Consider the following 25,012-nt stretch of genomic DNA (forward strand, 5'->3'; position numbering starts at 1 on the left):
GGAACAGCAGACACAGGAGCAAATCTTTTCCCTCCAATAATAGGATGACACACAGTTTTGGAGTGTAAGCAGCAACAGAATGCACTGAGGCTTTATTGCTTCTTATATACACATTTTCCCACAAGGTTACCACCCATGTGGACTTGTGGTACACAGGACACAAAGTTACAACAGCCAATCAACACAGTACAGTCAGACACTCTCAGCTAAGGCACACAATCCCTCCCCTCTGCCTGTGATACAATTACTACACACAATGGGCTAACTTAAATATCACAGGCAGAAAATATACAGTTTTACCCAAAACACAGAAACACCCCAAAACAACAACATACCCCTATATACATCCATGGATAGCCCTGATTTGGGTGAACAACATATCCATAAATCACCCAGATCAGAGCAGGGGTTCAAAAGTTATATGGAAGTCACATTTGACCGAATGCAAGCATGGCTTTCATGCCCAAAACAATTCCACAGATTTAGACTCTGCAGCCAGTCTATCTTCTCCTCTATCCTGGAAATAATTGGCTTAAGTAGCTGTGGTAAGCCAATTATCTCCAGGCACAGGAAATATCTCTAAGTCCAAAAACTGTCACAAAAACCACATAAAAATACATAACTCTTGTAATACAATGTTTAACCTATATGTCCAACATATCCCCAGATAGTTTGGATCTGAGCGCTCAATATGTCCGAAAAGCACTCAGATCTCACGAATACAGTTGGATTGCCATGTGGTTAAACAATAACAAGGGCTGATTAGAGATTGAGGAGGGACAAAGCAGCCAGTTTCAACTGGTCTTGCAGTGTCCCTGGGACAACGCCCTGCTGGAGAACAAACATTTTCCCAAGGGGCAGAAAAAGTGTTTTAAAAATCCAATAAGCCCAAACAGACTTTTTAAATGGCAATACACCCAAGGGACCATAGTCACATGGCAAGAGGCTGGCAAACAGGCCCCTCCAAAATCCAGTGGCGATGTCACTTTCGCCACATCCAGCCTTATTATTAAAATTTTAAAAAGACTCAACAATTAAAATATAAAACTGTGCTACAACAAAAATAAATCCAAGCAAGCCCAGTGAGTGCTCCACAAAGAACACGGTTAGGCAGGGTAGGCAGACAATGGTCAAATGTTTTTTGGGATTTGACAATGGTATTCTATATTCTATTGGTTGGGATGAGGGGTACTTTAGGTCTCTCCATGTGTTATTATAAAATGTATAGCCTCTACCAGCTTCCTATGGGTGGGGATGAGGGGGGTGGGGCATTAGCTAACCCCACTTTATTTCAATAGGAAGTCTCTACATGCTAAACAGGGGTAGAGGTAGAGAGGACACTAGGATGCCCTATCCATTTTTTTAATAGCCCCCACCCAGTGGCCATTGGTGGTGGCAGGGAGGATACAGATCAACGTTCAGCATCAATTTTTTATTTTTTTTTAAAGCACCTACATGATAAAGGCCCTACACCATTATTTTACAAGGCCCGGCCCTAGTGGGCAAATAGTATTTCAAATTATAATTTGTTTGCAAAAACCTAAAGTGAATGACCATTGGTAAATATGCTGAATGCATTGGGTTCTGATTAAGTTATAATCTGTGCCTTTCACATATTCTGAATCCAAACAGTTTAGCCGGAATGATACAGATTTGGATGGATTGATTAAATTCCAGAATTGGTGTTAGTAAATATAAGACCTGCTTTCTGGTCAGAATTCGGACAATTTCACAGAATTCTTTCCATTCCAATGAAAACCAGTGTTTGGTGAATAACCCTGTAAATGTCTATATTTCTATCCTTTGTTTGCATTGTGTGCCCTGGCTGTGCCTTGTCTAAACTGGGTTACAATTAAATTTATTAAATATTTATTATAGATTTTTAAGAAAACAGGGCATCTTATACAAAAAAATGGTCAACACATGTTTTAATCAGAGACGTTACCGTTCTCCGTTTAATGAGATAAAGTATAATAAATGCTCCCTAGAAGATAACAATGTTTCCACACACACCCATTGTGTATTTCCCATACCGACCCACTGTTAGAGAGACATTGAATAATATCACCTGTGATTTCAAGTGAGGTAGGTTGATTCGAGATGTTTACGGTTTTCAATCTGATAAACTAATTCATTTATTTCCCATTTCTCGTAAATGATAAAAAATATTTTACATATTTTGATTTTTAGATTGGATGTTTTTTTTTACCAAATAAATAAAAAAATATTTCTTCTAGAACTTGGAATCATGGAGTGAAAGTGGAATAAGACTACCCTGAGATTTAAAAATCTAAAAGAATAAAGTTTGGACTCTCCCCCCATCTCACTAGTACACATGCCATCTATGTTAACTCATATCATTCATGAAATGGATCCACTATCCTATCTAGAGCTTACATTCCGTACTGTGTCCAACTATCTTACATCATCTTACCCCTATTTTACCCAATCTTACCCCTATTTTACCCAATCTTACCCCTATTTTACCCCTATTTTACCCCTATTTTACCTTACCCCTATCTTACCCCTACATTTCACTGTCATTGCAGAGTTTACTAAAATAAAGTGATCAAAGACTAAAGTGTTCTGTGATTGTATTCCTTATAGTCTCACTAAAGAAATACATCTCATTAGAAATAATTACATTAAGAAAGACAATTTTATTGCGAATATGTAATCAACAACTAAAGTAAATAGACTGAACAGAATTAGGAACTAGCGTGAAAAGTAAACTTGCCCAGAATTTTAGTAATTAACAGGCTATAGAATTAATTATATAACCTTTAAATACTAAAACAATATTACTAAAAATGCAGCCACATGTCTCTTTATATTTATACATTGATATATATATATATATTAATATTCGAAGTAATCCGCATTCAGTGTTTAGAAGATACAGGATACAATACCATGTGTTACGGGAAGATTCCGTCACACGGTTCTGAAGATCTCGTAATAAACAATAAGATAAAAGGATGGGTGGTTGTTAATTGTCTCCAGAACTCTAAGATGGAATTATTTTTCCACAAATTATCCAAACACTACCTCTGAAACCCTGGCAGTATCTGGCTAACACCCCTGTCCAGCTATACCCCATGCATGCCAGGCTGACATGCCAACTTTCTGGCACGAAGAATCCATACACTACCTCTGAAACCCTGGCAGTATCTGGCTAACACCCCTGTCCAGCTATACCCCATGCATGCCAGGCTGACATGCCAACTTTCTGGCACGAAGAATCCATACACTACCTCAGAAACCCTGGCAGTATCTGGCTAACACCACTGTCCAGCTATACCCCATGCATGCCAGGCTGACATGCCAACTTTCTGGCACAAATTATCCATTCACTGCGTCTGAAACCCTGGCAGTATCTGGCTAACACCACTGTCCAGCTGTACCCCATGCATGCCAGGCTGACATGCCAACTTTCTGGCACAAATTATCCATCCACTGCCTCAGAAACCCTGGCAGTATCTGGCTAACACCACTGTCCAGCTATACCCCATGCATGCCAGGCTGACATGCCAACTTTCTGGCACAAATTATCCATTCACTGCCTCTGAAACCCTGGCAGTATCTGGCTAACACCACTGTCCAGCTGTACCCCATGCATGCCAGGCTGACATGCCAACTTTCTGGCACAAATTATCCATCCACTGCCTCTGAAACCCTGTCAGTATCTGGCTAACACCCCAGTCCAGCTGTACCCCATGCATGCCAGGCTGACATGCCAACTTCCTGGCATGATTTATCCATACACTGCCTCTGAAACCCTGGCAGTATCTGGCTAACACCAGTGTCCAACTATACCCCATGCATGCCAGGCTGACATGCCAACTTTCTGGCACGAAGTATCCATACACTTCCTCTGAAACCCTGGCAGTATCTGACTAACACCAGTGTCCAACTATACCCCATGCATGCCAGGCTGACATGCCAACTTTCTGGCACAAATTATCCAAACATGACCTCTGAAACCCTGGCAGTATCTGGCTAACACCCCTGTCCAGCTGTACCCCATGCATGCCAGGCTGACATGCCAACTTCCTGGCATGATTTATCCATACACTGCCTCTGAAACCCTGGCAGTATCTGACTAACACCCCTGTCCAACTATACCCCATGCATGCCAGGCTGACATGCCAACTTTCTGGCACGAAGTATCCATACACTTCCTCTGAAACCCTGGCAATATCTGGCTAACACCCCTGTCCAGCTATACTCCATGCATGCCAGGCTGACATGCCAACTTTCTGGCACAAATTATCCAAACATGACCTCTGAAACCCTGGCAGTATCTGGCTAACACACCTGTCCAGCTATCCCCCATGCATGCCATGCTGACATGCCAACTTTCGGGCATGAATAATCCATACACGACCTCTGAAACCCTGGCAGTATCTGGCTAACACCCCTGTCCAGCTATACCCCATACATGCTAAGCTGACATGCCAACTTTCTGGCACAAATTATCTATACACTACCTCTGAAACCCTGGCAGTATCTGGCTAACACCACTGTCCAGCTATACCCCATGCATGCCAGGCTGACATGCCAACTTTCGGGCACAAATTATCCATTCACTGCCTCTGAAACCCTGGCCCCTTGAATGCCATGTCGTGAGATGTGCAGTAATGAGAGCTGGCCCATTGGGCATTGCACAGTCTGTCGACACCTACTGCTGATCCTGGCATTCCTTCCTGTGAGATAAATTAACTGTCGGAGCATTTTTACAGAGAGAGAGAGAGATAAAGTTCAGCCAACTCTGAAAGTTTCCTTCAAATATTTATTACAGCTTTGTTTTGCATAATATGCATATTTCAGTTTTATGGCAGCCATTTTATAGAGCCTGGACTTGTAAAGTTACATATTATTAAAGTTTAGTCTGAAGAGAAAATCTCATAAACTCTTCATAGAAACGTGTATTTGCATAACCATTTTATTCTTCTGTAGAGAAAATTAAAATTATATAGGAAGAGCGGCTTTGGAGCAAAATGGTTCTATTGGCAGGAACACTTAACTGGTTACCATTCGGATTTCTCCTGTTCAAAGGGAAGTGAACTAAGAAAAGATGTTACTAAGTGCAATACAATGAAAAAGGATTTTTCTGGTTTTTAAAATCGAGCAGATTACAGTGACATTGAGAGCCCAGTACACCATTAACCGATGATACTATGGTCCCATGGTCCAGGGAACTCTAAGTAACAGTGGTTGGTTTGTTCTTCGCCAAAAAGAAAGCAAGACCGGTTACAAGTTATATTACTTAGATTTCTGGAATATACATTAAACTTATCTGAATAGGGAATACAGCATGGGGACAATTTCTTGTAAAAAAAAATATTCAAGCTGCATTATTACATGGGACCAAGTTGGAACGTCTTGTCCATAATGTTGAAATAGCCATTTTTGAGGCCATAGTTGAATTATTAAATACTTTAGATATAATAATATATATTTATATATTATATATATTAAGGTATTAGAGCATTACATTAATATTATTATCCAGTTATTTCCATATTAATAATGATATGTTACTTGAAGCAATGTTCCAAAGTTGTTTCATTTGATCACAATCCCACCAGCTATGTCTTGGATTTCCCTCCTCATGTCTGCATATCCAGCATAATTTTGAATTCTGTGGGTTTATTTTATTCATCATAAATGGACCCATAAGCCATTGATGTAGAATTGTGTAATGCACTTCTATTATATTAAGCCAATGAAATGATTTGTTTACTTAATGTATTGATCTATACCATTGTTCTAACTGTGTATTTATACCCATTGCAGTATCCCAATTTTTCCAAACCTTAGGCTTGGCTTCTATGTCCTGCAACCTCAGTATGTCATAAGAATTTGAAATGGATTTAAATTTAAATTAATTTTTTAAATAATTAATTTATCTTAAATTCAAAATATTTTCGGCAACATCGATCATATGATGAATTCGATTTTTGATTGTCAAATAAGAAAAACTTTCTTTTGAGGTTAAATCAAAGTAAACTTGTAGGTTAGGGAAGGATAGTAGCTTATTCCCTTCCATTTTATCTGCTATATTTTGCAGACCTTGATTTGTCAAATTTGTCAAATATATATCTGGTATATTGCTCTCAATTGTTTTGATAGAGCTGTATTTTTAAATGTTTTCAATTATTATTATTATTTTTTATGTATATATATTATATATTTCCTCCAGGTAATATACAAATCTTTCAAATAAGGAGATTTTATTGTTAATGAAACATCTTTAGCTGCGTTTTTATTAAGCCACATGACGGAAGCAAGATCACCCCCCCCCCCCCCACTTCCTCCCTCCTTATAATATAGGCTGCTGCAATCCTGGGATTTTCTTTTGCCAGATATATTTCATAAATATTTTATGAAGCTGTCTCAGTCAACATATTGGAATAGGTATGGGGATCATCCTGAAGATGTGGGATCATTTTGGCAAAACACATGATTTTATTATACTTATTCTATTCTAACTAACCAAGAAAAACTAATATGATTCCATACACTAAATTGGTTAAATATTAATTTCTTAATAAAGATCTTTTTCAAAGTTTTGTTCAACCATGTCAACAATTTTGAAAAGATATAGAGTCCCAGGTATTTTAAACCCTGTAAGGACAATGCAAATGGCTATTTATTTGCTAAATAAATGATTAGTTTAAGGTCTAAATATATCAGCATAAAATGTGACTTACCTATATTTAATTTAAAATTAGAAACTTAATAGTTCTGGGTCTGTTAGAGTTAAGATTAGCTTAAAGGCTTATTTTATAGTTGAAATGTTCAATATTAATCTCACTTATTTGTCCATTTTTTTCTTATCATTTCTGCTAATGGTTAAAGAGTCAATATATGTAAAAGGGGTGCAAGGGGGCAGCCCTGCCTAGTCCCTTGTTTTCAGAATTTTTTTTTTTCAACAGTTTCAGATTATTGGTATTAACAATATTGGTCTATACTTAAAAAGTGTTACGATTTTAGCAATCACCATGACACCCATGGAAAATTCCTGCTGATTGCTAAACATTTATTACATATTGCCCACAATCAAAGTTTATTTGACCTGGAATACCAATATCAACTGCTTTATTATGCCTAATTAATTGCAAAATCACACATAAATGGTGTTGATGTAATCTTATGGATCTATCTGCCACTTCCTGCTTTTCCCAATCCCTTTATTGTCCATGTTTATTGTAATGAGCAATCTTTCCCCTCCTTTGGTTTCTTTCCCTTCTTTGACTTTCCACTTGTTTGATTGTCCCATGTTTCATTCTCATACACATTCTCAGGTTTTCCTTTCCCGAGTAATCCCTGTATGTTTCTAAGTTGATCTTCCAGATTCCTTCTTTCATCGTCACTCCTTATCTCTTGCTCCATCTTCACATCCACACTATGCTTTCTTCTTTGTCCTACATTTTCCGGTCTGACTCTATTTTGCCTTGGGTCTTGTCTCTCTCTCTCTTCCTGCATTTGCCTTCTCACTCCTTGTTCTTCTTCCCTTTTCCTGATGTAATCATATACAATACTTTTGTGATGCAACATTTCCCTTTCTGGATTTCTTGGTTCAGACAATCGAAACTGCACATCCTTAATAACTTCTTGTAGGAACCTCAGGACATCTTCATGTCTTCCTCGTGTCTTTATGTGATCATTTGGGGTATAATTCTCAAAGGCAAAGATCCGCTCCACCCCAAGATTTCTAAATGCTCTCTCCTGCTCAGCAACACTTCCCTGTGTTTTATGAGTGAGAACAACCATCGGGAATATACCTGTGAAGGATGTGATATGACAAATTCACCATTTTGACTTGAAGGATAAAATAGACTGAAAGTAACATTTTGAAAAAAAATGTTAATAACTGAAATGATTAATATAAAGTTTGATTGAAAAAACTGATATTAATCGCATCTTTTTACACACAGTATGAGATATGTATGTGGAGTGATATAACGTGAGGCAGGGGAGTTTTTTCTGGCGTGCTTTCATTTAAATTGATGTTTTCTGTTTTAACCACTATTACTTTTAGCAAAACATTTTTTGCAAAATGGGAAGCACCTCTGCATGGGGACGCTGAATTTTCCTCATAGAAATGCATTGACATTTCTTTAACATTTATTAACATTGTTTACATTTGATGCTTTGTTTTCATTAAAATGTATATTAAATATTTAGCGAATGACGTTGTAATCCTGTTCTGTCCATAGCTTGGTTGGGGTCTCGCCGTCTCCACCCACTCTGGACCCAAGACCATGGTCCAGTTTCCAGTAGGTGGACCTCTCCCAATTCCAGAGAGCAGGAACAGGAACAAGCTCTTAGCAGAGCTTAGTGATGATACCCTGGGGAGTATAATGATTATAGCAATCCCCAGAGTGTAGTTCTCCAATCCCCCAAACATGAGCCGAAACTTCATGAAGGTCAAAGATGATCTGACTTTAACTAACACACACAGACTTTTATGCAAGTCCCCATGCTAGGGGACATCCCACAGGGAGGGACAACATGTAACCAATCCCGTTCAGTAAAACAGAAGGCACACCCTGCACAAACACATAAAATCCTCCCCTCTGCCTGTGATATAATTACTGAACACAATGGGTTATTGTAATTTATAACAGGCAGGAAAAATACAGTTTTTACAGCTTATTCATAACTTCTAAAATATACATCACATTCACATAAAAATATATATTCACAATAAATCTATTCAGGGGAACAACATATCACAAAATGGCATGAATCAGACCAGGGGTTCAGAAGTTAGTAAAGTATCTTTTGGGGCCTGGCTGGCAGCATGGCTATCTGGCCCAAACCGGTTTTACAGAGCCCTCTATCCTGGAGACAATGGGGAAAATAATCAAATTATATCCAGGGATAGAGGCAGACTCCATTGAGCACATGTTACCAGTAAAACACAAGAGGATACAAAAATACATAACTCCTATCATACTGAATTGAAATTAATACACGAATTTCAACTGCAGGGAGAAGGCATAACTGAAGGCAAATACAAATACAAATCCTTCACACTTACCCATAGTTCTTACAGGGCCAGGAGCAACATAATAAAAATCCATTAGCCCAAATGAGGTTTGTAAAGGGCCATACAACCCAGGGCCATAGTCATGAGGCAAGAGGCTGGCAATCAGGCTCCTCCAACAGCCAGGGGAAAATCCAGTGACAAAAGGTGTTTCATCACAGATACTATATATGTGCATGAATAAGGGGAATGATACTTTCTACTATTTTTTTCTAACTTTTCTTTACTAGTATATGGGCTCTTAAGCTGTTTAATTTAAAAATCTTTTTTGAAAGCTGAGACATTGGGGAAGTAATATACGTGGGGGAATTTAAGTATAAGACCCACTCTAAGGGATTTATCTCTCCACGAACTATATTATGATCTTGAACTTCTTTTGCCTACCTATTTATTACTAACAGCACTTTAGAACCCATTTCTAAATAAGTATATAGGCCTGAGCCCTGATTCAGACTACAGGGAGGACACTTTGTCTGTTCGGTGTTTCTCCCATAATAGTAGTTTTGAACTACGTATGCAGGCACTCTTCACCTATACACTTTTCTATGCTAATCTATCTTGCAGGCTAAACTTAAGGTATTTTCTATCGGTCTAATTACCCTATAGTATCCTTGCTTGATACTTACTTATTTTATGAACTCTTTTCTAAGATAACCAAGTCTCATAAGCTAGACTTTATCTAAGACTCATACCCAGTGTACATAGCACAATTTTTCTCACGGTTCTTTTTCTTCTTTATTTACTGCAGTAATTTAGGGTATTCATTATTTACTTTTTATATGTACCAATATATGTTTCTCTGTTAAAGATTTTTTTTTTTTACTCCCTATACCAGGGGATTTATACTATATACCATTGTGTATGGGCACACCCTCTGTCAGTGTGTTTTGGAAGTTGGACTCGTGTTCCACTTTCAGAAACTCTGACCTTTGGGAATTTTCTCTATGAGATTTTGATAAATCTCCCGTTTATGTGTCAGTTGAAATAATCAACATGTAAATATATGGTTATGTACATAATAAGAAATTTATGTTCTTGAAAAGCTGCGTCAGGTAGAAGAGGTGGTGGTTAGTAGGCGTAAGAGTTGAGAAAGCAAAGAATTTATCGGTTGTGAGGAATCACATTCGGATAAAACATAACTTGATTTACCTGTTACATCTCTGGCTTTCGAAAGCAAATCCCTATATAGATCGATTTCACCAGGAGCAATGGATTTCTTTGCACTACAAAACAAACACATAAAGAGATTTAATCAAGAGTAAGACTGCCCTGCGGCTTCCTTACTACATGATCACTCAGCGAATCCTTCCTTACTGCCGGCTCTGTGAGTGGAAGAGACGACGGTTAACGACAGCGGATGTAAAAGTATCCTCAAAATCCAATCAGGAAAAATTCAATATGCAAAAGAGACAAAAAAATATTTTTATCTGTTTATATGTTTTATTTCATACTCTGTTTTTTGTGCTTCAGTTAATTGCTTTATAGGTCACGTGATTCATGCTGGTATCTGTCAGTTACATTGGATTTTGATATTCTGATATTTTGATATTTTAATATATCTGATATTTAACCAGGAACAGTCTGGACACTAGATCAGTTAATAAGTTAATCATGCTGATCCGTGATACTTTCCATGAAGAAAGATCAGAGATTCAGAAATCAGATAGATACTTTGAAGATTTAAAATCAAACAGACCTACTTGTCCAGTTCACTCAACTATTAAGGAAGGGATAATCTTTCAAGAGTGGAGCAAAGCAGAGAAAAAGGCTACCCTTAAGAATAAAGTCTCTAGAGTACACGCTTATTCTCCGAAGGACTGAAAGTCTTGAAATAACATCCCAAAAATAGACGCTGCAGTTATACGTGTGGCCAAAAGAACAACTTTACCTATAGACTCTATGGCTTTTCTGAGGGAACCCATGGCAAAGCATCTGGACACGGATCTCATCAAAACTTACTTGTCCCTTTGATCAGTATTTCACCTAGCCATAGCTCTGACGACTCTTTCCAGACCATTGCAGGTGTACTTGGAGAACTTGAAAGATGACATAATGAGGGTGTAAGGAGAGAACACCTTATTGACAGTCTTAAAGATTTAAAATTAGCAACAAAATTCCTTGACATAACCAAAATGCTAGCCAAAAGCATGACCTTAATAGTGGCATCTAGGAAAGTCATTTGTGATGTGCAGATTTTGCCTCAAAGCCTTTCTAATGCGCTCTACTCTTCCACAGTGACTTACTGTTTGGTAAAGTCCCGGATGAGGCAATTCAAAGTCAGCAGGAGGGAAGAAAGCCTGTCTTTCTTCCTCTAGCAAGAAAAAGACCTGCATCGAAATCTTGTAGAAATAAAAAATATAGAGATCGCTCCTTTCGAGACAGCAGGTCTTACAGATCCATAAGAGAGTATTACAGAAGTTCAAGCTGGAGAACTCAACAAACAACACCTTCAAGATCTTCTAGAGGCAAAGGAACCAGGACCTCTGACAAGAACCTTTAAAGATGTGCTGATCCAGCCAGGAATCATTGTAGGAAGGTTTCAGCTTTTTTTATCCTGCCTGGACTAAGAATGTTACAGAGACATGGGTACTAAACATAAATGTGCGTGTAATACGGTGCTTTAAATATAGAATAATTATAAAAAACTAATAATAAGAATTTAATCTGCTCCAACACTTGAATTGTGTCCCTTACTCTCACAAAATTAGTAAAGTGGAAAAAAGGAGGGTTTCAATGGCACAATACTTTACAAAATTACAAGTGTGAACAAATATTAAAGTGCTGAGTGATCAATTTATTTTGGTGATTTGAAACCAATGTGTATCCCAGTCACAATAATCAAATACAATTAACAAAATATACAAAACAGTTAATATTTTCTGGATATATATTTTTGTAGTGTGCAGAAGACCTCAAAGATAAAAATACAGAAAATATCATAGTGCAGACCATCTATAATTGGTTGAAATATTATATGGGAGATGTGATATTAGTAAAATTACCAACTCATAAGCAGAGAGCCCTTGTATTGACTCAATAATAGAGGCCTGTGGAGTCTTTAGTGTCTGTGAACTAACCCCCTTCAGAGACCTTCTTTGACTTTGCTTAGATGTTGATGTTGGAAAAAGTAAGAAAGAAAGCAAAATAGTGCAATATGCCTTTAACATCACAGTTTTTGGAAAGGTCATACACTGTCTTGTTAAAGAGCCTTTTTCTATAGCCTCTATTTGAAAAGCAAACACCAATTAACAGGGTGGTATTTCCCTTCCAAAGATACACTGGAACTCTTGCGTTATCCAGGGGTTACAATTTTATTATAAATAAATAATGTATAAAATATATTAAAAACAAACGGAGCACAATGACAAAAAACGTATGGGCTTATCTTAATTCAAAACGCGCTTCACTTCCTCAGTCGGTAGTACAGCCCTCCTGTCCTCCTGTTTAAATATGTTAGTGATTGCTTATTAGCAGAGTTCCTCCTGTTAATAGTTAAAATAAGCATGCGTTCCTACCACAAGTGTAGGTCATCCAAGCCTCCTTCTGAAGTGTGGAGGGATGGTCCTATGGCTTCTTTTGGATTGGACATATTTTGCTGGATCCGTTCCATCAAATAACTTGTAACACTTGTTTAAAATCTTATTTGCAGCTTTTTATAAATAACAAGCTAATAAATTATATAACTTGAGTCCCATAATATGTGTCGCAAAAAATGAAATATATAGAAAGAAAAGGGGGACGGGGCCTGGCCGCCGAGCTGGAAGGACATGGAGCACATCAGCTCCTCCACGAACCCTTGCAAAACTGACTAAATATGCCTAGTTCCCCTTGGAAATCATACCAAACAGATGCCAACTGGCGGGGGGACCCATGCACCATCTGCATGTGTAAAGTCAGCTCCTGTCCGACTGCCGACGACACTGTATGGGCCGCTGAGTTTGGGCTTGCTGTGAGGCTCTCACGGGAGAAACGGACGATCTCCCGTGCTTGGTCCGGCGGGGCCTCCCTCGGGCTCATCACAGGCCCCGTTCACCCCCCTGTGGGCCGGTGGGGGTTATCCCGGCCCCCCCACCGGGGAGGCAGAGCACACTCCAGGGAGCTGGACAACGGCGAAACCAGTCTTGGCCCGTGTAGCGGAGTAGAGGTACGATCCAAGGTAGCTCCGCTGGTAGACAGGAACAGCAATCCAATACAGGTATCAAACGGGTAGCGTGGTTACAATCCCTTCCCTCCAAGAACTAGACGACACATAGCTTGGAGGTCAACTGTCAGCTTTATTCACACAATTTCTTTTATGGCTTTTTCCCATGCAAGGGAGGTAACTCAAAACAACCAATCACCTCACAATCACCTCCCCTCCCTCTCCTCCCCTTAGATTAGCAGGTAAATTAATTAGAGGGAACCGAGTTTTCCCCAGTTTCTGAATGACCCCTAAATACGGGGGGTACGAGGATAAATGAGGGGTCCCCTGGTAGGTCTGCTCTGGGTGAGTAACATATTCAAATTTCACCCAGATCAGACCAGGGGTTCGGGAGTTACAGGTATTTAAAGATTTGACCGACTGCAGGGACACAGTAGCCGAAAACGGCTCCATAGATTCTGGCCCTGTAGTCGGTCTACTTCACTGCCTAGAAAGTGCCGAATAGCTCAGCCATCCGACCCCAATCTTTGGTTCGGATGAATCCCCTAAACTGGAGAATACAAACTACCGAACGGCGGGCCGTTCGGCAGTTTGGATCATACGATTTGGGGATCCTGGAGGTCTGAGCGGTGTCTGGGTAGTCGAGCGTCCGATTTTAGTTCCAGACGCTCGACGACCAAACACCGCTGTTCGGCAGTTAAGATGGCCGCCGCCACGTGGAGATTAGGCGAACGGCGGCCACCCACGGACCCAATAACGGTAGGTGCACATTTATTCTTCCTTAACATGCTGGTACCATATATAAGATGCATGGACATATAGGTTTAGGGACAAATAACAATGTAAATATGAGTTTCTGGTGGCTGCTTCTGCCACAATGCTCCCCCAGAACCAAGCCAGCATACACAGTCTGATCCCAACGGATCGGCTTGGGGATGTCTGGAGGAGTACCCACAGATCACTTGTCTAGTTCCGTTTGTCGGGATAACCCGTCAGCATTTCCATTGAGCTTCCCCGGGCGATATTGAATATTGAAATCAAAGGGCTGAAGCGCTAAGCTCCAGCGCAGCAGTCTGGCATTGTCTCCTGACACCCGGTTCAGCCAGACCAACGGGTTGTGATCTGTGAGCAGGGAAAAGGTTTGTCCATACAAATAGGGCTGTAGTTTCTTGAGGGCCCACACCACGGCAAGGCATTCCTTTTCGATGGCGGCGTAGCTTACTTCTCTGGGTAAAAGCTTTCGGCTGAGGTAAGCTACGGGGTGTTCACCGCCATCGGCTCCGATCTGGCTCAGTACTGCTCCCAATCCGAACATTGAAGCGTCTGTATGGACGAGAAAGCGTTTAGTCGGATCGGGAGCAGCCAACACAGGGGCATTAACAAGGGCATTTTTTAGGAGTTGGAAGGCCTGTTCACACTCTGGGGCCCATACTACTAATTTGGGAAGGTTCTTGCGGGTCAAGTCGGTAAGGGGCTTGGCTAGGGCGCTGTAGTTAGGTACAAACTTTCGGTAATATCCTGCCGTCCCTAAAAAGGCTAGTACCTGGGTTTTAGTGCGGGGGGTTGGCCATTTAGCTACGGCCTCTATTTTGGCTGGTTCGGGTTTTTGGTGGCCGCTGCCTACTCGGTGTCCGAGGTATTGGACCTCGGCCATCCCTATATGGCATTTACTGGGCTTGAGGGTCAGTCCGGCTTCCCGGATGCGGTCTAGTACTGCTCCGATATGGTCTAGATGATCGGCCCAGGAATAACTGAAGATGGCTATGTCGTCTAGATAGGCGCAAGCGTACTCCTGAAACCCGTCCAATAGTCGGTCCACCATCCTCTGGAAGGTGGCCGGGGCGTTCTTCATCCCAAATGGCATGACCCGGAATTGGTACAGGCCAAATGGGGTGACGAAGGCCGACTTGGGAATGGCGTCCTCGGCTAGAGGAATTTGCCAATACCCTTTACACAGATCAATGGTGGTTAAGTATTTCCCCCTAGCCATTTTGTCTAATAGCTCGTCTATCCGGGGCATGGGATAGGCATCGGATATGGTTTTATCATTGAGCCTCCGGTAATCTACACAGAAGCGGGTAGTTCCATCCCGCTTCGGCACGAGTACTACGGGGGATGCCCAGGGGCTATCGGAATGCTCAATTACCCCTAACTGCAACATTTCCTTCAATTCCTTGTACATGTTCCCCCTCACTGCTTCGGGAATGCGGTAGGGCGGTTGACGGAGTGGGATCGGGTCTAGGGTTTCTACCCGATGGGTAGCTAACGGGGTATACCCCGGGAGGTTGGAAAAAGTGGCTCCTTTTTCCCTAATTAAACTTTGGGCCTGAGCTTTTTCTTGGGGATTCAAGCGGTCTCCTAGCTGTACGGCTGCGAGGTCCTCTTGTAGCGTTCCTCGGGCCAGCATGTCAGGGAGGGGTAGGTTATCTGTGTCCCCTGCAGCCGAGGCGCAGATGGCGGATACTTCCTCTGTGCGCTCGTGGTAGGGCTTCAGCATGTTCACATGGAACATGCGTCTGTCCCCGGTCCCGGCGCAGGGGCCGATTATATAGGTGGTATCGCAGACCTGCTCTACCACCTTGAATGGGCCCCGCCAGGAAGCCTGCAGCTTGTCAGTAGGGACGGGGCGCAGGACTAGTACTTTCTGGCCGACCTGAAAGCTGCGGTCCCTGGCTCCCTTATCATACCATTGGCGCTGGCGCGTCTGGGCCGCCTGGAGGTTGTTGCGCACAGCCCGGGTCAATTCCTCCAGGCGGTTCCGAAACTCCAACACATAGGGTACGATAGGGGTGCCGTCAATGGTCGTTCCCCCCTCCCAGTGTTCCCTTATTAGGTCTAGGGGTCCCCTTACCCTCCTTCCGAACAACAGTTCGAAGGGAGAGAACCCAGTGGACTCTTGGGGCACCTCTCGGTAGGCGAACAGGAGATGGGGTAAGAACCGCTCCCAGTTCTTCTGAGTGGCTACGAACGTGCGGATCATTTGTTTTAAGGTCCCGTTAAACCGTTCGCAGAGGCCATTGGACTGGGGGTGGTATGGGGAATTAAGGATAGCTCGGACTCCGCATACTTTCCACAGCTGTTGCGTGACCTCAGCCGTGAATTGGGTACCCTGATCTGAAATGATCTCCCGGGGGATCCCCATACGGGTAAATATACGCATGAGGGCGTCTACTATGGTCTCTGCGTGTACATTCGTCAGGGCTACTGCTTCGGGGTATCTAGTGGCATAGTCTACCACGGTCAATATGTATTTCTTACCGGACGGGCTTTTTTGTCTCAGTGGTCCGATAATGTCTACCGCTACCCGGCTAAAGGGTTCTTCAATAATGGGCAGGGTGTGTAGTTTGGCCTTGTATCGGTCCCCCCGCTTTCCTACTCTCTGACAGGTATCACAGGTATTACAGTACTGCTTAATATCCTGTGATATCCCTGGCCAGAAGAAGTTCTGTAACAGCCGATGTTTGGTTCGGCTGATCCCTAGGTGTCCGGACATGGGAATGTCGTGGGCGATTCGCATTAACTCTCGTCGATACTTTCGAGGCACAATTAACTGTTTAATGGGTACAGGAATGGATCCGGCTACTACCTTTTCGGCATACCGGTATAGTAACCCCTTATCCCAAGCATATCTCTCCCCCTCTCTGCCAGTCTGGTCTTTATCTATCCTGTCCTTGTAAACCTGTAGGGACGGGTCCAGGGCGACCTCGCTACCAAATTCTAATGGGGCAGCCCAGGGTAATACAGTGTGATCAGGGGGGTTTGTGCTTACCTGAGCCTCAGAGTCAAGGTGGGGTGCCGTGGTGCGAGCCTGTTGGCGGGTGACGACCGGGTAAGCTTCCTGTGGAGGAGGCCGGGTAACAAAAGCGGAAGTTAGCTCCCCCAAATCGTTCCCCAAAATCACATCGGCAGGTAGATCCTGCATCATCCCCACTTCAATTTGTCCTGCCCCCGCTCCCCAGTCCAAATGTAGTTTAGCAGTGGGTACCTTGTAGATAGCTCCCCCTGCCACTCGAACTGCAATGCAATCCCCAGTGAGATGGTTCGGAGCCACTAAATGGTTCCGTACCAGAGTGATGGTGGCCCCGGAATCTCTTAACCCCTCCAGCCGCTTGCCCTCCACATGGACCACTTGTCGATGGCCCTGGCGGTTGTCTGAGGCCGCCTGGACCGGGTTTACCTCATGGAGGGTGCCCAAGGGTTCTTCTATTTGGGTAGAGGTGGAAGGTTGAGCCCAGGGCCTGCCCTGATAGCAGTGTACCGCGGCTCGGGGGGTGGTTGGTGGTCGTTGAGGGTTCCAGGCTGGTCTGGCCCGGTTTTGGGGACAGTCTCGTTGCATGTGACCCAGCTGGTTACATGCATGGCACCGGACCGATGCCCGGTTGTTGTACCGGGGGGTTTGGGACTGGTAGGTCCCCCCTGGTCGGGGCGGATTTACTGGGGTAAGCTGGGGAACAGCTGGCGTAGATTGCACTCTACTGGAGAAATGCTGTTCCCGCCGGGAGTCCAGATGCTCATCGGCTAGTTGAGCGGCCTCATGCAGAGTACGGGGCTTACGTTCTCTTACCCAGATCTGTAACTGTGGAGACAAACGTCGGTAAAACTGCTCCAGCATCATCAATTGCTTGATCTCTTGGGCCGTGACGGCTTTGGCTGCCTCAAGCCACCCGTCAGCGGCCCGTTGTAGGCGGTGCGCAAATTCTGTATGTGAGTCTTTTTCTGATTTGGGTAATTGCCGGAACTGTGTTCGGTATGCTTCAGGTGTAAGGGCATACCGTGCGAGCAAGGTTTGTTTTACCTTTTGATAGTCCCTGATATCCTCTGCCGGCATTGCTCGGTAGGCATCTGCTGCGCGGCCGGATAGGTTACCCGCTAGCACTCGTACTTGTTCTTCAGTGCTAATGGCATGTAGCTGGCACAAAAGTTCAAAGTTCTGTAAATAGCCATCAATGTCCCCCTCGGTATCATTAAATGCTTTGAATACCTGGTACGGTATTTTAGCTTTCGCTGGCGGGGTGGGGGCCGCTGTTGCGCTCCCCTGCGCTGATCGCTGCATAAAGAGAGCCTGTACATCGTTGTACACCTGGTCTGCTTTCTGTGCTGCCATGGCTGGTGAGAATAGAGCCATCCTGGCCCGATATTCTCTGGTAAACTCAGTTTCTTCCCCCTCCCTTGGAGGTGCTGCAGCAGCTGCGACTCTGTCTCCTTCCATGAGTTCTGCGATTAGGATAGCCTTTGTTTTGTTGCTTGCTATCCTCCCTCTCGCTTCCAGTAACTCTTTTAGCGTGTCCCGTTTCAAGAGGGTATAATCTGTTTCCATTCAGTCCTTTTTAATTCCTGCTGAATGCCTCTTGCTGTGTAGTACGATCCCGTCGCTTGCCACCAATTGTAGCGGAGTAGAGGTACGATCCAAGGTAGCTCCGCTGGTAGACAGGAACAGCAATCCAATACAGGTATCAAACGGGTAGCGTGGTTACAATCCCTTCCCTCCAAGAACTAGACGACACATAGCTTGGAGGTCAACTGTCAGCTTTATTCACACAATTTCTTTTATGGCTTTTTCCCATGCAAGGGAGGTAACTCAAAACAACCAATCACCTCACAATCACCTCCCCTCCCTCTCCTCCCCTTAGATTAGCAGGTAAATTAATTAGAGGGAACCGAGTTTTCCCCAGTTTCTGAATGACCCCTAAATACGGGGGGTACGAGGATAAATGAGGGGTCCCCTGGTAGGTCTGCTCTGGGTGAGTAACATATTCAAATTTCACCCAGATCAGACCAGGGGTTCGGGAGTTACAGGTATTTAAAGATTTGACCGACTGCAGGGACACAGTAGCCGAAAACGGCTCCATAGATTCTGGCCCTGTAGTCGGTCTACTTCACTGCCTAGAAAGTGCCGAATAGCTCAGCCATCCGACCCCAATCTTTGGTTCGGATGAATCCCCTAAACTGGAGAATACAAACTACCGAACGGCGGGCCGTTCGGCAGTTTGGATCATACGATTTGGGGATCCTGGAGGTCTGAGCGGTGTCTGGGTAGTCGAGCGTCCGATTTTAGTTCCAGACGCTCGACGACCAAACACCGCTGTTCGGCAGTTAAGATGGCCGCCGCCACGTGGAGATTAGGCGAACGGCGGCCACCCACGGACCCAATAACGGTAGGTGCACATTTATTCTTCCTTAACATGCTGGTACCATATATAAGATGCATGGACATATAGGTTTAGGGACAAATAACAATGTAAATATGAGTTTCTGGTGGCTGCTTCTGCCACAGCCCGCATGGCACAAGCTAAGATGGCCGCCGCATAAACTACACGACGGAGCAGAGCAACAGCAGTACCTGAGAGGTGACTGGATGCCCCCCAGGAGGTCAGTGTGAACAACAGCAATAGCAGCAATTACCAACCCCAAACTGACACTGGGGGGAGCAGCTGGAGAGTGACCAAGCAACGCATGAGCGAATTGCAGCAGCCCCCTCACAGGACCCCTACCCACGAGATGAGAGACTTCTGCCTCCGGTCACTGTTCGCATGAGCGGATCAGCGGGGACCATTGCAGGACCATGATCCAGCATTTCATTTGAGCAGGGGGACGAGAGAGCATAATGCTAGCTGAGGACGAACACCCCAGCAACCGGCAAACCCCGGAGAGATGCACAGCACATGGTACTGACCCATGGATCCAACGCAGCTCTGGGAGTGAACTCCTGTGTGATCCCGGCTCCTTGCATGTCTAGATAGCCCTTGTACTAGCGAGCCTCTGCCTTCCTGGAGGGCCATATTCAGCGAATTACTCTTACAGTGAACTCTGAATATCACTAGAAATGTTAAGCCTAGTTACTGATGTTGTATGTATCTCCCAGCCAGCATTCGCACAACGCAACGATGATTGAGATGCTTAGGGCAATAGTGAGGTTTATTAGCTAGTAAGAAACTACTGTTAATCTATGTGTATTAACTTGTTAAAACACAAAACTTTATAATCATAAGCACAACTAATATGATGAGCGACTCTACCCTAGCATGTCTAACAGTGTAGGCGAACTGTTTACTGCATCACATATACTGCATTACCTGTACTATCTATATTGAAACTAACATAGTATACGCATGAACCAACGCTGCATAACATATATACTTACGCTTAATCGATGCCTTAACTAATTAATGCTACTGTCACGTTACTGTTACGTTATTTAAGCCTGATAAAACATAAAGATTTGTGCCAGTTAATCATACACCCCGCATGTTAAAACGTGGGAAACGCCTGAGGATTGCTGTTGGGGCACCTCAAGCCTGTCTGTATCATGCATGTGCACTACAAAAATAAAGAATTAAAAAAGAAAGAAAAACATTGAGCAGCAATAGAGACAATAGAGTATTAAAAGGTAATTGCAATAATGCAAATAATATTACAGAAACATATTTTAATAGTAGAGTTGGTTACATGGAAAGGTAACTTAGAAATACAAAAATAGACATAGTTTTAAGAATGAGCCTGAAGGGATACTGGAAGAGTTTCTAAAGTCCAACTTGAGACATGCAGGTGATGCACAACAAATTCTATTTTTACTGTGGGAAGTTGAATTGTAGCCCCAAGAAGAAAGCCTAGCTTAGCAGAGGGGGCCTTGACAGGGCTTGGAGGCGAGCTTAGGGGGAGCAGGAAGGTGATTGGTGGATTAGGGTTCAGGGTGGGCTGATATAAATCTCGGTCATTTTAGAAACCCCCATTGCTAATTGATTTACCAGGCTGAGTTGGTCCCTCCCTAACTCCCTTTAATTGTGGGTTATGTTTTGCCCGCTTGGTCACAGCGGCAGGCTAGTGGAACGAAAGCAAGAGTAGTGAGTTGGCTGTTTAATATGGATTGGTTACCTGTTGGTAAGATGTTGGTGGGTTTCAAGCTCGGTGGTAGCTCAGAACCCGGGTGGTGTAGGGGTATCAAGGTATACCCCTGCCAGGATCGTGTGGAACATGTTGGTTCTTGTTTCTGTTATACTTACGTATTGTTATATCATGTTATGTTATATATGATGGGTCATTGCCTTGCGATTTGATGAGTGGGGAATGTGATAATGTTGTGATAATGTTGGATGGCTGAGGATTTGGGGGTGGGCAATGACTTTTAATATTATTTATATGTTATTGTTATTAATATTATCATATTATGAATATAATAAATACAAGCTGTGGACGTATTGGCCTATACCCAAAGTGTCTGTGTTTTATTAGGGGTGGGTTGGTTTAAGGTAATAGATAGCTCCTCCAGCCCATATGGCGACAATGCATCTGTCATGTGTTTGGCTTCACCACAATCTTTTGGCACCTAGCTACTTGGGAGTATGGGCTGTGAACATATTAGTCTCTTACCTGTAAACAAATATTGGAAAAATAAAGTCAGAAATTCGAACAGAATTTTCTGCCTCCTTTATACTTTCCACAAGCTGATATCCTTTGGTCCACTCCACCCGATAATCCAACGGTAATAAATTAGCTAAATCAAGACAAATACAGAAAACATGTCAATGACATCCCTTAAAGTGAAACTCGCTTTATTCTGTAATCCGTGAACCAGTTAAACCAGCTTAGATTGACCCTCCACCCATAACATTTTAATTATAATATTAATTAGGAAACTTTACCTTTTTTCCACTCATGCATCTCAAATTGAAGTAAAAAATATTTAAAATTACTCGATCAGTTTTATTCTAGCTATTCACTAACAATAGATACATATTTTAAATTTAAGTCAATTTACATTTTTCCAATCTAACATAGTTAATTTTAATAGTTTAGTTCAGCAAAATGATTCAACATTATCAATAAAGAGCATATTAGGGTACGTCAGTGAATAATGCTCTTCGAAAGATATGTTTACAAAAAAGTCAGGTATAAATGAGGGGAAAGAGGAGATGAACTGGATGTTGCAGGCTACTTTATTTGTGTTTTTCTTACTTTTTCACAGTTATAGAGAACAGTGGTCCACGGGGTGGAGGGGAGGGACAAATGCAGATGATATATCAAGTGGTTTTATAACAATGTTGGAGTCCCTGTGGACTGAGCAGTGGATAAATATCTAACAGCCGTGGAATGACGTCTCTCAGTCTGTTAATCAGTTCTATCTATCCTTTCTGGTGAAGGGAAATATTGGCAAGGGATTAATTTACAATCCCATAAACCACAGCTGGACAGGATTTTATGGGATAAGAATGTTATGTTTTGACAAAATTTGTATATTTATTTTATTAACAAAAATGTTTGTCCCTGACAGGATTTCATAGCAGAGGTTTGAGCTTTGTTTGATATACAATGGGTTATAGACTTCTTGTGGATGTTCCTACTTGTCATATTTTTCAGCTTTAAGGATTAGTTTTTGATTGCATGTGAATTCCTTTCCATTGCACTAACTCTAGATCGATTTTGACATGTAATTCAGTTATTTCATGCCCCATATAAGCAATAAGTCTTCACCACCCTGTACACTTACCAAGCTGAGCGTAGATTTCGCCAGTCTCATAACTGTTCATTGTGTTACAGCCACGGTTATCCACCAGTGTGATGGTCTTTGTGAGTGGGTAGGATCTCCTCTCCATGGTGTCCCCTGCATCTTCTTTAATCTTTGCATTAGTATGATTGATAAATTCTCCATCGTCCCAGACATATTTACAGGTGTTAATAAATGATGACTTCCCATTACCCAAATAGCCAAACAGTTGAAGAAGTAATCGAGAATACCCTTTCTTTGGGTCAAAGCTGAATTTTCTAATAACACGTCTTAGTTCAGCTAGTTCCTCCATGACAGACTGCGTGTATGTGAAATCTCTGTGTTTGGAGGAGAGCAAAGTCTGTGTTTTATTACTTTACTTTGCTCCTATAGGAATCCAGATTATAAAACACAAGATTTATCCCAGAGTCACAAAAACATTATTTTTTTTCTATGGTCATTTCCTTATTGCTTAAATCAATAAAACTTCTAAAACATTTCAAATAATTAGCTTGTGTAAATTACATGTGACTTAGTTCATTTGCTTGTGCCACATTGTCTTTGAAATGTCCATACTACATGAATTGGGCATCACATGCTTTTAAGTTAAATTGATGACATTTTTGAGCACACATCATTTTATGTCTGTTAATTATTCTCAGCCATTCTTCAGCTCTGGTGATTGAAATATGTTTGTCTTTTTTGCTTTTTACAATTTCTTGGATGGGAAGGGAAAGAAAATATATTGATGTTGTGCTGGTGGCTCTTTGAACCAACTATCTGGCAGGTTTTAAAACTATCCCCAATAGTGAGAAGAATTGCTTATGAAAGACAGAATTATGTGTGTGTGTGTGTGTGTGTGTGTGTGTGTGCCCAGGCCATAGGTAAATGCAAGGAAAGTAACAAAAAAAGACAATAGAGTATTCTGAGTTTGAGATTACAGGCATGGGGATCGGAAGAGGACTCCATTTTGTAGATAGACTGTCCAGATGTAATCATATCTCTGATAAGTCAAAAGCAATATTTCCATAGATGTTATGATGTCATAGAACAGCTATTCAGTCACCAGAGTTAAGTATATTCCTTAAAATATAATTCAGCACTTGGGCTATATATATATATATACACACTTGTGCTCAAAAGTTTGCATACCTTGGCAGAAATGGTGACATTTTGGCATTGATTTTTAAAATATGACTGATCATGCAAAAAATACGTATGTTATTGAAGGATAGTGACCATATGAAGCCACTTTTTATCACATAGTTGTATGGCTCCTTTTTAAATCATAATGATAACAGAAATTACCCAAATGGCCCAAAAGTTTACATACCATAGAATGTTTAGCCTTGTTACAGACACATAGGGGGGCACACACAGGTTTAAATGACAATTAAATGTTAATTTCCCACACCCGTAGCTTTTTAAATTACAATTAGTGTCTGTGTATAAATAGTCAATGAGTTTGTTAGTTCTCACTAGGGATGTGCATGGGCAAAACATTTGGTTCGGCATTCCGAAATTCGGCACTTCGGCTCGACACTTCTAAAATTCAGTACTTCAGCAATTCGTGACTTCGGCAATTTGGCACTTCGGCACTTCGGTTTGATTCGGCATTTCGTCAATTTGTGACTTCTTCAATTTGGCACTTCGGTTCGGCACTTCGGGACTTAGGGTAAGTGTAGGGTTAGGGGAAGGGTAAGTGTAGGGCTAGGGGTAGGATAAGTGTAGCGTTAGGGTTAGGGGTAGGGTTAGGGTTGGGTTAGGAGTAGTGTTAGGGTTAGGAGGAGGGTTAGGGTTAAGGTTGGGTTAGGAGTAGTGTTAGGGTTAGGGTTGGGTTGGGAGTAGGGTTAGGGTTGGGTTAGGAGTAGGGTTAGGGTTAGGAGTAAGGTTAGGGTTGTGTTAGGAGTAGGGTTAGGGTTGGGTTAGGAGTAAGGTTAGGGTTGGGTTGGGAGTAGGGTTAGGGTTGGGTTAGGAGTAGGGTTGGATTAGGAGTAGGGTTAGGGTTAAGGTTGGGTTAGGAGTAGGGTTATGGTTGGGTTGGGAGTAGGGTTAGGGTTGGGTTAGGAGTAGGGTTAGGGTTAGGGTTAGGAGTAAGGTTGGGGTTGTGTTAGGAGTAGGGTTAGGGTTGGGATAGAAGTAGGGTTGGATTAGGATTGGGTAAGGAGTAGGGTTGGGCTAGGAGTAGGCTTAGGGTAGGGTTAAGAGTACGGTTAGGGTTAGGAGTAGGGTTAGGGTTAGGGTTGGGTTAGGAGTAGGGTTAGGGTTAAGATTAGGGTTAGGGTTAGAGTAGGGTTATTTCATCAGCTATTCCATGTCTATGTCATGACCC

The 25,012-nt window shown here is 42.4% G+C and overlaps 1 protein-coding gene across 1 annotated transcript; it reads right to left on the reverse strand.

Moving 5' to 3' along the window:
• Positions 1-6,838: 6,838 nt before the first annotated feature.
• Positions 6,839-23,003, reverse strand: LOC134571061 (uncharacterized). Its single transcript, XM_063429107.1, has 4 exons — positions 22,684-23,003; positions 21,567-21,690; positions 10,208-10,281; positions 6,839-7,790 (listed from the first exon to the last, which is right to left on the reverse strand). Exons 1-4 carry the CDS (start codon positions 22,991-22,993, stop codon positions 7,210-7,212), a joined length of 1,089 nt encoding a protein of 362 aa, XP_063285177.1. The 5' UTR covers positions 22,994-23,003; the 3' UTR covers positions 6,839-7,209.
• Between the last annotated feature and the right edge of the window lie 2,009 nt (positions 23,004-25,012).

This window comes from Pelobates fuscus, chromosome 8, assembly GCF_036172605.1.
Source record: "Pelobates fuscus isolate aPelFus1 chromosome 8, aPelFus1.pri, whole genome shotgun sequence".
Lineage (NCBI taxonomy): Eukaryota > Metazoa > Chordata > Amphibia > Anura > Pelobatidae > Pelobates > Pelobates fuscus.